This window comes from Brassica rapa, chromosome A10 (assembly GCF_000309985.2).
Source record: "Brassica rapa cultivar Chiifu-401-42 chromosome A10, CAAS_Brap_v3.01, whole genome shotgun sequence".
Taxonomy (NCBI): domain Eukaryota; kingdom Viridiplantae; phylum Streptophyta; class Magnoliopsida; order Brassicales; family Brassicaceae; genus Brassica; species Brassica rapa.
The window spans coordinates 275,866-289,496 of NC_024804.2; the positions used below are offsets into that span (position 1 = coordinate 275,866).

The window sequence follows — 13,631 nt, forward strand, 5'->3', positions numbered from 1 at the left end:
AATCATTCATGTGAAGTTTTGCAGTTTCCAAAGTCTTCCTCAAGATTTGGATCTCGTATACATCCTTAGTCAATCTCACTAACGTACCTTCGTCACGCTTAAGAACCCATGTTTATATGTAATATACTGTTTACAGTACTGAAAAGAGAGATTTTATTTCTCTCAAATGAATCACAATGCTACAAATAATTTTATGAATTTTGTGGCTGATTTTATATATAATTAGAGGCGGCCGAAAGCATGGGCTTCATCCGCTTGGCCGAAGGGCCGGCTCTGGGTGGGATGCTCAGAAAATGTAAGAGATATATGGAATATATTTGAAAACTTATAACTATTGAATTACTTGAGCCAAAAAACACTAATTGTCTTACTTTGGATTCATTCATTCATGTTGCTTAGGTGCAATACATCTATAATATATCTCGCAAATTTTGTGCATGATTACAAAACTAAAAGATGTGTGAGATTAATGAAATAAAATAAAAAATTTGTATAAGTAAAAATAAATATAATAATCAGGAACATACTTATTATTATTGTAAAAAAATAAATATTTATTCAAGAACTTATATGCCCGTGCTAATGCGCGGATTCGTTTTTTAGTTATTATAAATAGCAAATTGGCGATTTGTTATCGTTTGAAACTCATTCTGTCTTGGTGATATCTGGAAAAAGAAGAACAAAAAGAATCAGTGACTTCAAGGTATGTGATTGTTGTTATGTTGATGATGATTACGATATTGAGTTAACGTTACGATATTCGTAAGTAGCGCAACTGGATTTACCGTTGCGCTACGTATGAATATGAGAAACTGGGGATCACAAACTACTACGTCACAAGCCGATCACTCTGCTAATTATGCGCTTGTGCTTCCTCCATTAGTCCATTGTCTAGAGAAAACCTAACTATGAGGCAGATGAGAGAAGCCAATCTTGCATCAATGCCACTCGATCTTAGTTCATCTTCTGAAATAGTGAATAAAGAACACAGCTTGTTGTCGACTTTTGCTGGACTTCAAACTGGGAATAAAGACTGGCCACCTACTGATGATGCAAAAACATGTCCTCCGCTTAAAACAAAAGCCCAACTGACTTTGTGGATCAACAGGGCCCGGTCTTATCATTATAAAAAGCGACTGGAATGTTTCACTGAGTTTGGCGTGGGTGAAAAGCTTCTCGAACCGGAAACAACAATGGCTCAAAAACCAGATTTGTCTTCTGGGAAAAAGAACAATGTTAGCAAACTGTTGGTCTACAAAGGTAGAGTCTCCAAGGGTTGTAAGTTCTCAACCCCCGACATTTTTTCTTGTACGATGATGGACCTGCCTTTCAGTATCATTAATGTTTTTGCAAACCATCCAGCAGAATCCTGCAGGATCAACAACTCCTCAGTCAGAAACTGGGTCAGCCAATCTCAACACAGCCACCCATGGCTCCTCCTCTGTGGATAAAAAGCTTCCCAAACCAGAAACAATAGTGGCTCAAAAACCAGATTCGTCTTATGGAACCACAATTGTCTTCTGTGAAAGGAACAATGTCAGCGAACTGTTGGTCTACAAAGGTACAGACACCAAGGGCTGTAAGTTCTCAGCCCCCAACATTTAGTATCAGAGGCTGACTTAATGTTTATGCAAACCTTCCAGCAGAATCCTGCAGGGCCAACAACTCCTCTGTCAGAAACCCGTGGCTCTTCCTGTGAAACAGTATCGCTTGCGTTATTTCCGTCTTTGACTGGAGAGAAGCAATCTAAGAAGCAGATGAGGAACACCCATATTCTTGCACCTAAGCAACATGAATGAATGAATCCAAAGCAAGATAGTTGGTGTCTTTTGGCTCAAGTAATTCTATAGTTATATAGCAAAGCAGATTTAACCAAAGTTTTCAAATATAAATATATTCCATAGATTTCTTACATTTTCTGAGCATCCCAGTCAATTCAAATTTAGGTTTTAGATTCAACAAAGAATAATCTGAACATCATTTCCTTTTTCAGTACTGTAAAGTGTATATATTACATATAAACATGTTTCGCATTTACATTGTTTTTTTTTACCAGAGTATCTACAAATACAGAGAAGGTTACAAACTACCACTGGAAGACATATAACTTTTTACATCAAAACTTATTCACCATTGGAGAATATATAAGAAACTGATCAATATCACACACACAAACACACGCATATATATGAAATCTTGGAGAGTGTCTGCATACGACCAAACCAATACACAAATTCCTGATGAATATAATAACACACTACTTAATTTCACTTTTAATGGCCTCCTCCTCTCCTCCATTTTGATTATATTGATAGGTTAATGATGTCCTGGGAAGCCAATCTTTCTGAAACATGTGCCAATGATTTCAGATTACATCTTATGAGTGCTTCCACGAAGTAGCAAGTCTCATCCTTTGTGTTTCCTTGAGGAACATCAACTACAAACGATTCAATCACCATTGTTCCTGGTCTTCCTTCGATTATCTCTGGATGAACTGTCACAATCGAAGAGTAGTTCTGCCGAAAGAAACATAAAACATATTTCAGATTCCTTCATTCTTCACTAAACGCAATCTGTATATGTAATTATGTATGAGAATTGAGTTACCTTAAGTCTATGGTCACCACCGATGATTTTGATACCAAGAATGTGTTCATCGTCGTCAAGAAGCTCCAGTCTCTCCGTACTTGTAGTTGCAGGGAGGCCAGATTTGACATTAACTTCTCTGAGGCTGCCTATTTCAGGATCGCCTATCACTGTGCATCTGCTCACAAATGGTTTATATTTCTGCGGCTCATCAAATCTCCTCACCACTGACCAAACCTATATATAGTTCAATTACTTTTATTTAATTCAATCATTAGCTTGAAACAAAAACTAAAGCAGAGGCCAAAATCTGACTAATCAAAACTAAAACTAATTTAATATATATATATAGAGAGAGAGAGAGATCAGAGGAAGTTCAATAAATCAGAAACTATTTAGTGAAAAGCGTACGAGACGAAGAGGAGCTTTGATGTGTTTGACAAGAGCAGAAGTACACTGGTCTTCTCTGCAGTTATGTTGATGATGTCTCCTTACGTACTGCATCGTCTCAAGTCCACCGTACATCTCCGTGCCTCCGTCCATATCCTCTTCCGATTAGAATCTTACTCTCTACTTCTCTCTGTCTGTCTTTCTTTCTCGGAGGGAATCTGTGAAGTGAATGGATGTGTCGAAGAAAACAAACCAAAATATAAAGGGAAGAAAGATGCTTCGGTATGCAAGAAAAGCATTTAATTTAATATTTTCCGCCAATAATCAATGAACCCCACCGACATATTAAACCCTTTATTATTGTGTGCCTACACTCTTTTCTTTAGCTTCTTCTCACTCACACATTTAATCTTTCTAATAGCTTTTCTTTTAAAATATAGCAAAACAACAAAAGATTAATCAACTGTTGTTTCTAGTATGACTTTCTCAGACCTAACCTGAATAAAACAAACCAATGCTCCGAAAATTATTTGTTATGATGAGGTAAGGTCGTTTCAAAACTTTAGAGATATTTTGTTAATCAAATATAAAAAAATAGAAGTAGACCATATAGTGTTTATAATACTAGAGTTTTTTTACTGAATTGTTAGGCTTTTAATTTATTTTGTGTATAATCGACCAAACATAAACATAACATCAATTGCTTTGTAACATGCACGCATACCGGATTTTTAAATGTGTTATATCGATGGGTTTGTACATTGTTTGGTATGCTAATTAGAGTAGATAGAATATGCTGAGTTATATTCTAGCTAGTAGGTCTTCACATATATACTAAAGTTCCAAAAGTAAAAGGATAGGTTCATTCATACATTGAATTTGAGAATTTTTCATGCATCGGGTCCCATATGTCTTGACGAACCATAATAAATATAATTTCCTGTTGTTGTTTACCTTGAATTTAGTTGTTAAAAATATCAATTGCATTATGATAATGTCTAGTTACGGTAATACCATATATATCGTTTTAATAAATACTACTCTGGAGGAATTATGAGTATCAGTCGGAAGATTAATACGTGATAATGGGGAGAGCTTCTGATTTGTTAAATCTCGTAGTGAAAACGGTTCAGCCAATTGTCATATGTCAATGGTTGGGAACCGTCTTCCCAATAACATATCTTTCAATGTTCATGTTCCTGCTCAAAGAAACCGACGAAAAAAAAAAGATTAAGCGCAAGTAAATTAAATGCCATGCAAAGTTATCAACCGCTAATCACGCTTCCAAAGTTCCAAATCAGTAATTTATGCAAAACTGTTATAATTAGTGATTTCAACTTTTGTTTTCTCAGAGGACCCATATTGACTCTTTCTTCAAACAAAATAAAACATATACACGTCTAAGATAACTACAAAGTTAAATGATAACCTTATCTTCCAACGTACTAATTATGGTTTAAGGTTTGAGATATAAGAATCTCTCTATCTTGTAACCATTTTAGCCAACACAAATAACTAAAACTGGAGTTTTATCAATTCTACAAAAGTCATTATCTCGTCTATTTTAATGCTAGCTAAGTTATACTACAGTACTTGTAAGATTAAGGAGCGGTAGTTGATGATAATTATAGTAACCTTATCGGATAGGGTAGGACAGGATCAGCTTTGGGCATTACGCATGCAAATAAAGAACGCAGACAAAGATGGCTTTCACGTAAATGCTAACGGCCACATGATAAAACGACCTCTTTTTTAGTAACAGCGACATCACAACTAAATATGGTCAAACTATAGGAAAATATGTTTACGTGTCGTTTTATTATTGGCGTAATTGTCTGACTATTTTCATGTTCTCACTTATTGTGGCGTCTCTCTTGAAACTGACATACGTTGCAAATCTACTTTTTGCTTACTTTGATAACTTTTTTGCCGGCCAATAGATTCTCGAATCTGTGCAAGCGAATCAAATAAGAAAGAAAAGGAAAACGTTAAAAATGTAATTTACTTTTTTTGCTTTTATCCGCAACCACCGAACCAATGGTCTCTTTTCTCGTTCAGTCAAAGACATGGATTCCCCGGCTTACACTACACCAGCCAATTCGCCTAAGAGCATCTTCAACCCAAAATTTCATTTTAGTGAGAATAAAACTCCAAAATGAAAATTTGAAGGTTGGTTATTCCAATCATAAATCCTCAAAAAATCTTTAAAAGTATTTATTTGCATTACAATCTTTGATATTAACAAAAGTTACTAATATTTATAAAAGAAATAACTATAAAAACCAAAAAAAAATACTACAAGATAATTTTGAAGTTGTGAACAGTAAAACTTCAAATTTAAGATTTCACTATTTACAACCTCAAAATTTGAGAATTTGAAATTAGGATGGAATGACACAAACTTCAAAATTTAAGGATTTGAAATTCAGTTGGAAATGTCTAAAGAAACGATTCAGTATTCACAAGTTTTGGACTGATTCAGCCAATATGTGCTTGACCATATCGTTTTGAACATACCATTTTTTTTCTGCTTATCATGGGAGACATGCCTCGCCAATTCGAGTCCCCCATGATGAAAAAGAACAAACATTCACAGCCTCCAAGCGCATCAGGAACCATAACTTCTGTTGCGCGTAAAGTAAGGTCTTAGACATGTCCAAAAGAGTAGAGAGCATATGTGAATCAGGATATTAAGTTTAACGACTATTACAGTTCTGACGATGACTACTAGGAAGCTGAATAACAAGTATCAAACGTAAGAAACTCCTCGCCTGATCTGTAAAGGACCATAACAGTATATAAGCCGATGAACACAACAAACAAAAGGCATTCCTCAAACATGAGACAGTAAGTTTTGGCTTGTAATAGAACAAACAAAATTCACAATCCTTGAGCTTTGCTCCGTTCTTCAGCCATTCTCTTCTTGATCTCATGTGCCGCATTGAAAATCCCCATCGTTGGTTGGTTACACACAAAGCACTTCTTGTTCTTCGTGTGATGCTGCATATCATTAAATGAACCAAAACTCACAAACCAAACACGCATAATCATCATAACTGGCACTTAAATAAATTCATCATCATACCTTTAGAGCACAATGCTCGCAGAAGTAATGCTTGCACTTCGTCACAACTGGATCAACGAAACTCTCTCTGCAAATGAAGCAAGCAAAGGGTAACGCATCCTCGTCTTCCTCACTGTCAGCCTCATCATCATCTTCGTCTTCAACTCCCATAGCTTTGTTTCTCTTCCTAATCTTCTCTGCTTCTTCCCACTCTTTCTCTATCTGCCACCCAGGTTTGTAATCTCCACGGTCGTGCAGAAACTTACACGAGTCTCCATACCCACAGTAACCAGTTTCTTTGTAATCCTTGCATATATCAGGCTGGTAATCGAACCTAGCGGATACTCTGATGTGCGCAGAAGCTCTCAACGGCCCATGTGAGCCTCCAGCCTTCTCGCTGGAGATGGTTTGCTCTCTTCTAAACCCGGCTTTGTGATCAGTATATCCATGGATTCCAGTATAGAGCTTCTCATCGGAACCCTTGTTTTTATTCCCTTTCAAAGCTTCGTCTGCTCGCTTAAGAACTCTCTCACGGATGGCTCGTGCGTCTTGGTTGAAGTCGGTCTCGGTCTCAAGAGTCGCGGTGGCTCTACTGTCGTTCTGAACCTGGATCTCCTTTGATGAATCGTAGTGAAAGACGACGGCTTTCTCAGCAGCTTCACCCGTCGTCGTGGCAGAGCCCTTGGACGGTCCAGAGGAGAAGAACAGCTTGTTGTCGGGCTTAGCAACTTTCTTGAGGTTGTTCAATATAGAGGTTTCGCTTTTGGCATCTGCATCTTCTTCATCAGCATCAACCGCAGGTCTTTTCCTTAGATTTTTAGCTTTAGATGGCTTCTTGAAGAAAGTGCAAACTGAAAAAAAAAAACAGAAGAATGATTATTAAATAAATGGGAATTTTATTTAAAGCTAACAAAGAAGAAGAAACACAGTGACACAAGTTAGATAAGTACCTTGTTGAGATTGAGAAGCTTCTTCTTGCTGACATGTTTTGGGTTCTTCTCCAGAGTCTGACATTGTGAGATCAAATTTGAAATTTGCGCCCTTTCCTGCAAATTATAATTTCAGATTAGAGTTGCTTCTTAGCTCGTACTGATCCTAACAATTCAATCGACTTACGAAACGTAAACCTAATTCTTCGATCCACTGAGAAATCACAATACCTAAATAATCAGAGCTAAGAAACCACCCTAAGCTTTACTCGATTGTACACCGATTCCATTCACAGGTATATACCGAAAGCAATCGCTAACAGATAATCCACAACGAAAAAAAAAAACACCACAGTTCCGAAGTTTCTTAATTGAAAGCTCGACGAAGATCAAGAGGAGAGAAGCGAAAGTTGGAAGAAAGAAAATGATGTAAATAATACCTTTAAGAAGCTCGGAGATCCTCGCCGGTGAAGTACGTCGGGAAGAAGAACCACGACGGCGTTCGCACTTTTCTGATCTGAAACGGTTCTATTCAGAAGAAAAGGAGAGGAGAAATAACTAATAAGGAACCCGAGCTGAGACTGGCGGTTTAGTTAAGAGGCCCAATCTTATTAATGGGCCCAATCCTTCTATCTTGTTTATACAACAACCTCGCATCTTTTAGGAACATCAAGTTTAAAAATTATTTTGTTCGTTTTCATGTTCAGACGATTTGTAATTACTTTTATTTTTTTTTTTTTTTTAACTGGCTTTCATATTAAAAATTAAAAGGAAGAGAGTTTACAGAGAAGACAACATAACAGAGACAACAATCTAAAAAAAATACAAGGGAAATTAAAAGAGAATAAAGGGAGATGGTCGCATGGTGTAAAAGACCATGGAAGTGACAAAAGTTGTGCAGCAGAAGAGAGGCTGCACAGTTTAAATAGTAGACCAAAGCGCCACCAAACTAGAGCCAAGATCAGATCCACGCAAAGCGGTGGACTTGTCTTTAGCCTGTTTGATGACCTCCCGAGATAACAATCTATGAGATTTTGTGAGACCATTGTGGTAACGAGCATTACGCTCTTGCCAAATAGCATAGATACTTCCATGCCAAATTTGAAGTACTGCCGCAAGCTGTACATGATTCAGTGTAGTCGTAGATAGCCAAAGAAGCAGAACGTCCCACTGAATTGGAGGATTAGTGAAACCAAGTACGCGTATGGCATCTTTCCAAACCATGGAGGAGTAAGAGCATAGAAAAAACAAATGATCCCTTGATTCGGGACTTCTTCCACAAAGGAGACAGCAGTTTACCAACTCATAGCCCCAAGATAGTAAACGGTCCACGGTCGGATTACGGTTAAGTATGAACAGCCACGAAGTAATCTGATGCTTCGGGATAACGGCTTTGCTCCAAACTATCTTCCACCAAGAAACAAGAGGCTTAGGCATTCTGGTAGCCTTCCAAATTGCTTTAGAAGAGAATTTAGCGCATATATGATCCCCAACTTTCCAGATAGCATAATCTGAACCTGGAGATGGAGAAAAAGTAGTAAGGTACGCTTGCAAGTTCACTTGTGTATCAGATCTAGCAGGCCTTAGAATCCAAGATGAACCGCTGGTAATGGTTGATACAAGGGCATCAAGAGGAATGCCCAAATCAGAAGGACCCGAAAGCCCCAAATAATCAATCAGGATACCAAAAGGCGTCCAAGGGTCGAACCAGAAGAAAGTTTCTCCTCCTCCACGGACCACTATCCGAAGGAATGACAAAGCAATGGGCCTAAGCTTTAAAAGCCGTCGAAACGTCCATGAAATGGAGTAGTTTCGTGAGTTTAGAGACCAGAAAGAACCTGATGAAAGGTATTTATCCCTTACCCACGCAACCCATATAGAGCCAGCTCTGAAGTAGAGCATCCATATCAACTTGATGCCAAAAACTATATTCCAGGAAGAGAGACTCCTCATGCCGAGACCACCTTCAGATTTAGGACAACACAGAGCTTCCCAAGCGACTTTCGCAGAGGCCTTATCCAACTTTCCATGCCAAAGGAAAGATGAGAGCAGTGACTGAATCATTTTTAAGACCTTTTTTGGAATGCAAAACGCCGAGGTCCAGAAGCCCAGAATACCCGGAATCGTAGAAGAGATTAGCTGGAGTCTTCCAGCAATACTCAGGTGCCGATTCATCCATCCATTAAGCTTCCTCCGAACTTGAGTAAGCAAAGGATCACAATTTCTAACAGACAGCTTTTTAGAGCAAAGTGGCAAACCAAGATAACGAACTGGCAATTGAAGAGACCTCAGTCTAAAGCGGTTCAAAATATTTTGCTGAGATTGCTCAGAAAGACCTGAAGAAAACATTGAAGTTTTGGAGATGTTAACTTCCAGTCCCGAAAATTTTTCAAATTGGGACAGAACTGTAAAAACTCCCGCTAGAGACGTTTCTGACCCGTCTAGGAAGATTAATAAATCATCTGCAAAGGCCAGATGGGTAAGCTTTACATCTGCACAACCTGGATGATAACCAAAGATCCCATCCTCTGCTCCTCTATTCAACATATAGGATAGAACATTCATCACCACCGCAAACAGGAGAGGAGACATAGGATCTCCCTGCCTTAAACCTGTCTTTCCTTTAAAGAAGCCAGCAGTAACCCCATTTATGCTCAGAGAGAAAGAAGGAGTGGTGATGCAAGCTCTAATACCAGCCACTAGTTCTGCGGGAAAACTCATGGCCTTAAGAGATTCAAGCAGAAAATCCCAGCGAACCGAATCAAAGGCCTTAGATATATCAACCTTAAGCGTTATCCTTGCTGAGCGATTCTTCTTGTGATAACCATTAAGAACTTCAGAGGCTAGCAGGACATTTTCCAGCAAGAGTCTGTTCTTTATAAAACCTGTTTGATTAGGAAGCACCAGATCAGGAAGCACATCTTTCAATCTGTCTGCCATGATTCTGGAAATGAGCTTATACAAGGTATTCAGACAAGATATAGGCCGAAACTCTTGAATATTTTCAGCTCCTGGTCTTTTCGGGATCAAGATCAGAGAAGTCGAGTTAAGTCCCGATGGTATGAACTTAGTGTGGAAAAAATCCAGCACCGTTGAACAGACTTCGGCACCTATAAAACTCCAAGCTGCTCTGAAAAACTCTGCTGTAAAGCCATCAGGACCAGGGGTACGATTAAGAGAGAGCTTAAACATCGTTGACTTAATCAGGTCTGCCGTGATAGGAGCAGAAAGATGAGCTTGATGCGTCTGGCTACACCCAACAGAGATGACTCTAGAAAGGTAGTTTGGCAGAAAAACACAATAGGAGCCTCTCAATGTACATAGAATACCCGCAAAGTGGGCAGCAGCAATCTGATGTACTTCTTTAAGTGATTGAGATCGTGACCCATCCCCACGAAGCAAGTAAGAGATTCCATTGAGCGCATTTCTAACCATGGTAATGGTGTGGAAGAAACGAGTATTTAAATCGCCAGCTTCCAACCATTTGATTCTAGAACGTTGACGAAAAAACATTTCTTCCGCCAGTCGTAAGAACACCCAATTTTCTCTAGACTGCTTCTCCAAGGCAATATTATCTTGCGACGGCAAATTAAGGGCCTGAATCTGATGTGAATCAAGAATCAACTTTGCCTCCTGAACTCTTCTTTCAATCTGGCTAAAATTCTCCTTACAAAGAGATTTTATAGGCGACTTGAGCTGCTTTAGCTTATAGCACAATGCAGTGAGATTCTTTGCAGGAGCCCCCAACTGAATCCAAAAATCCAATATAGTAGGAACAAAAGATGGGAGTTTAGATAAATAGCTTGGAAACATGAACGGGCGCGTCCCAAAATCAGGCTTAGTAGAGGTAAGCCTTATATGACAGGGGGTATGATCGGAGAACTCTGGAGGTTCGAAAGAGCAAAACCCTTTGGTATATGATAGCTGCCACAAGTCATTGACCAGACATCTATCAATTTTCTTGCCAATAGGAGCAGATGGGCAATGATTTGACCAAGTGAAACGCGGTCCCTGTGATGATAGATCAAAAAGACCAATATCAGACAGACACGAACCAAACTCCCTCATAGGTCTCGTGGAAGTGATTATTGAAGGGTTAGAAGACTCCTGAGGGTCCAAGATCTCGTTGAAATCCCCACAAACCATCCACGGGTGAGCTGCTAAGTCAAAAGCAATAGCCGTGTCCTTCAAAGAGGTCCAAAGTTGTCTACGATCCTCTAACTCATTAGATGCATAGACCGCCGTAAAGTAGAAAGGTAGACATTCTGACGGAAAGATCTTTACAGTGATTGATTGAGCATCCGCGAACAAAAACTGCACCTTGATGGGGTCTTTGTAAACCAGCCACACTTTACCAAGGTCAGAGAACTGATAATTAGCAATAAGCTTCCACTCCGGCCCCAACACCGATAGAATAGACATACTATTAGCCTCGCTAACATGCGTTTCCAAAATGGCACCAAAGCAAATTCTTCTTTTATTAATCCACGAAGATAGAGGTCGATGCTTCGATAAATCATTGATGCCTCGCACGTTCCAAAAAAATGTATCCGACATATATAAAATCATTGGGGTTTGCTATCCCCTAATAAAAGGGGAGGCGAACCACCTGAGCCAGGGGACCTTTTAGCAAGCTTCCGCTTCTTATTCTTTGTAGACTTAGACCGAAACTGAGGAGAGGGATAATGCTCAATTACCGGCTTTAAGACCACCAAAGGGAGATTTGAATCAGCCTCGTTCTGCTCAAGAGGTTGATCATCTTGATCAAGTATAGCAAACGGATTTAGAGACACCACTTGTAGATTCTCCTGCACACCATCTCCCGCAGATTTGGAAGGTACAGTATTAACTGCTGGTATAAAAGGCGCTTCTTCTAGAGAAAAATCAGATTCAGTTCGGGAAGCTCCAGGGTTCGAAACCGTGGCTATAGAGTTGTCCACAGTATGAGGCTGAGGAGTACTTAAGGTAACAGCAGAAACCGAAGCTGCCTCCACAACATCAGTAACCAAAACTACCTCCGCGACATCAGTAACCAAATCTACCTCCACACCAGAAGAAACTAGAGGAGGTATATTCACTCCCTGATTAGGAAGTGAGGCAGACCGAGAGAGCCCTATTTTTCCACTCCCATATTTAGCCCCCGGCACTGAATCCAAATCCATTAGAACCGAGTTCATACAAGATTTAACGGGGACGGAATGATCTTGATTGCGAGAGTCCTTGACCGTCTGTTTGTTTGGGACCCATGCTTTAGGCGTGTCCTTCCCTTTTTTAGAAACATTTTGAGCTCTAGAGCTTCTCTTTGTTCCAACTTGATCTTGCTCCTTATGAATAGGCTTGCGAGAAGGGCAGAAATTGGCTTTATGTCCAATCTCGTTGCATACTGGACATAGGGGAGGAAGCCATGGATATGAAACTTCAAGGACATCCACCATGCCATTCTCTCTTTCAATCTCCACCTTTTCAGGCAACCGAACAGTCAAATTAACAATCACCTTAACATCAACTGAAGAAACACTCGAGAAGGGCTTAGCGTCCACTATCTTTCCCAACGGCCTGGAGATAATTTCCAACCCCTCATCTGTAAGCAAATCAAAAGGCACACTAGAGAGAGTAGCCCAAATAGGTGCACGTTGCAACGATGGAGGATCAATACTAAAGGAGGCTTTCCATTCAGTAACAAAGAAAGGTGAGTCACCCACTCTCCACAGTTCGTGTTGCAGGATACGCTGCCGTAGAGACACCGAAGGGATATAGAACAGATAGGCGTTCTTGGAGAGGTTATGAATCGTAACCCTTCTGTCTTTTCCCCACAGATAGTTAAGAACTCCCCATATCTTTCCATACGAAGGAGCATTACCATAAAAGATACCGACAATATAGTCAGAATGAGCTTTCGCACCTCTTTCGAACACGGCGTTAGGAATCTTTACCCGAGGGACTCCTTCCGCAGAGTGAGTAACTGGGATAGAAGATTTCGGAAAATTTCTCGTCGCTTTCACTCTGCTTAGCCAATTAAACTCAGAACTCTGAGAACAAACACCTTTTTTTGGGACCGAGTCTGAAGAAGACCCAGATTTATTGTCCAAAACAGTTTCCGTACGAGTTGACATATTTTCAACCGGAACCTGAACCGGAACAGAAGCTCCTGCTGGAGGAACCAACGATGCTAGAGACACACCGGACGGGGAAGAAGAACAAGGGATTTTGTTAGAGCCAGGAGAAGCTTCCGACATAATCACATCCACCGACACAGGCGGAGAAGAAACTGAGCGAAGGTCAGAAACAGGGGGGACAAGGAACAGTAGGTCGGGGGGGACAGGAGGCACCAGGGGCGACTCCGATACACCGGCCATCGGAGGAGAAACGGTTGTAATTACTTTTAAAGAAACTCTAGGAGAGTAAATATTAATTTTAAGCGACTGATCATTAGAGATTAGGCCATATCGATAACTATATTCACAAAAATTGACGAGTGTATAGATAAAAATACCTTCTTATATATTCAAGGAATTTCTCTACAAATTGGCCATTTCGTTTTGGTTATATCTGTCTGTAAGTGGATCATGGGAGGAGCCAGCTTTACGTGCTCCATTTTGCACCGTCGCCTTTGTACTCAGATTAAGATTTTGAGCGGTTGTGATTCCTCGGAGCACCCATTT

At 39.8% G+C, this 13,631-nt stretch overlaps 2 protein-coding genes across 3 annotated transcripts; both read right to left on the bottom strand.

The window, feature by feature from the left end:
* Positions 1-1,993: 1,993 nt before the first annotated feature.
* LOC103844644 (abscisic acid receptor PYL9) lies at positions 1,994-3,298 on the bottom strand. Its single transcript, XM_009121441.3, has 3 exons — positions 2,998-3,298; positions 2,608-2,823; positions 1,994-2,516 (listed from the first exon to the last, which is right to left on the bottom strand). Exons 1-3 carry the CDS (start codon positions 3,127-3,129, stop codon positions 2,304-2,306), a joined length of 561 nt encoding a protein of 186 aa, XP_009119689.1. The 5' UTR covers positions 3,130-3,298; the 3' UTR covers positions 1,994-2,303.
* A 2,331-nt stretch (positions 3,299-5,629) lies between these two features.
* On the bottom strand, positions 5,630-7,666 carry LOC103844643 (zinc finger CCCH domain-containing protein 1). Of its 2 annotated transcripts, XM_009121440.3 has the most exons (5): positions 7,410-7,551; positions 7,201-7,285; positions 6,991-7,086; positions 6,062-6,891; positions 5,630-5,976 (listed from the first exon to the last, which is right to left on the bottom strand). In XM_009121440.3, exons 3-5 carry the CDS (start codon positions 7,052-7,054, stop codon positions 5,857-5,859), a joined length of 1,014 nt encoding a protein of 337 aa, XP_009119688.1. In that variant the 5' UTR covers positions 7,055-7,086; positions 7,201-7,285; positions 7,410-7,551; the 3' UTR covers positions 5,630-5,856. The 2 variants fall into 2 exon arrangements, with proteins under 2 accessions (XP_009119688.1, XP_009119687.1); XM_009121439.2 differs by lacking the exon at positions 7,201-7,285 and having other exon boundaries at positions 7,410-7,666.
* Between the last annotated feature and the right edge of the window lie 5,965 nt (positions 7,667-13,631).

Coding starts and splice junctions, on each gene's coding strand:
- LOC103844644 (XM_009121441.3), bottom strand. CDS start 3,129: ATGGACGGAGGCACGGAGATGTACGGTGGACTTGAGACGATGCAGTAC. Junction 2,824..2,997: donor TCAAAGCTCCTCTTCGTCTC/GTACGCTTTTCA, acceptor AACTATATATAG/GTTTGGTCAGTGGTGAGGAG. Junction 2,517..2,607: donor GTGGTGACCATAGACTTAAG/GTAACTCAATTC, acceptor TTCTTTCGGCAG/AACTACTCTTCGATTGTGAC.
- LOC103844643 (XM_009121439.2), bottom strand. CDS start 7,054: ATGTCAGACTCTGGAGAAGAACCCAAAACATGTCAGCAAGAAGAAGCT. Junction 6,892..6,990: donor AGCTTCTCAATCTCAACAAG/GTACTTATCTAA, acceptor TTTTTTTTTCAG/TTTGCACTTTCTTCAAGAAG. Junction 5,977..6,061: donor GCGAGCATTGTGCTCTAAAG/GTATGATGATGA, acceptor AATGATATGCAG/CATCACACGAAGAACAAGAA.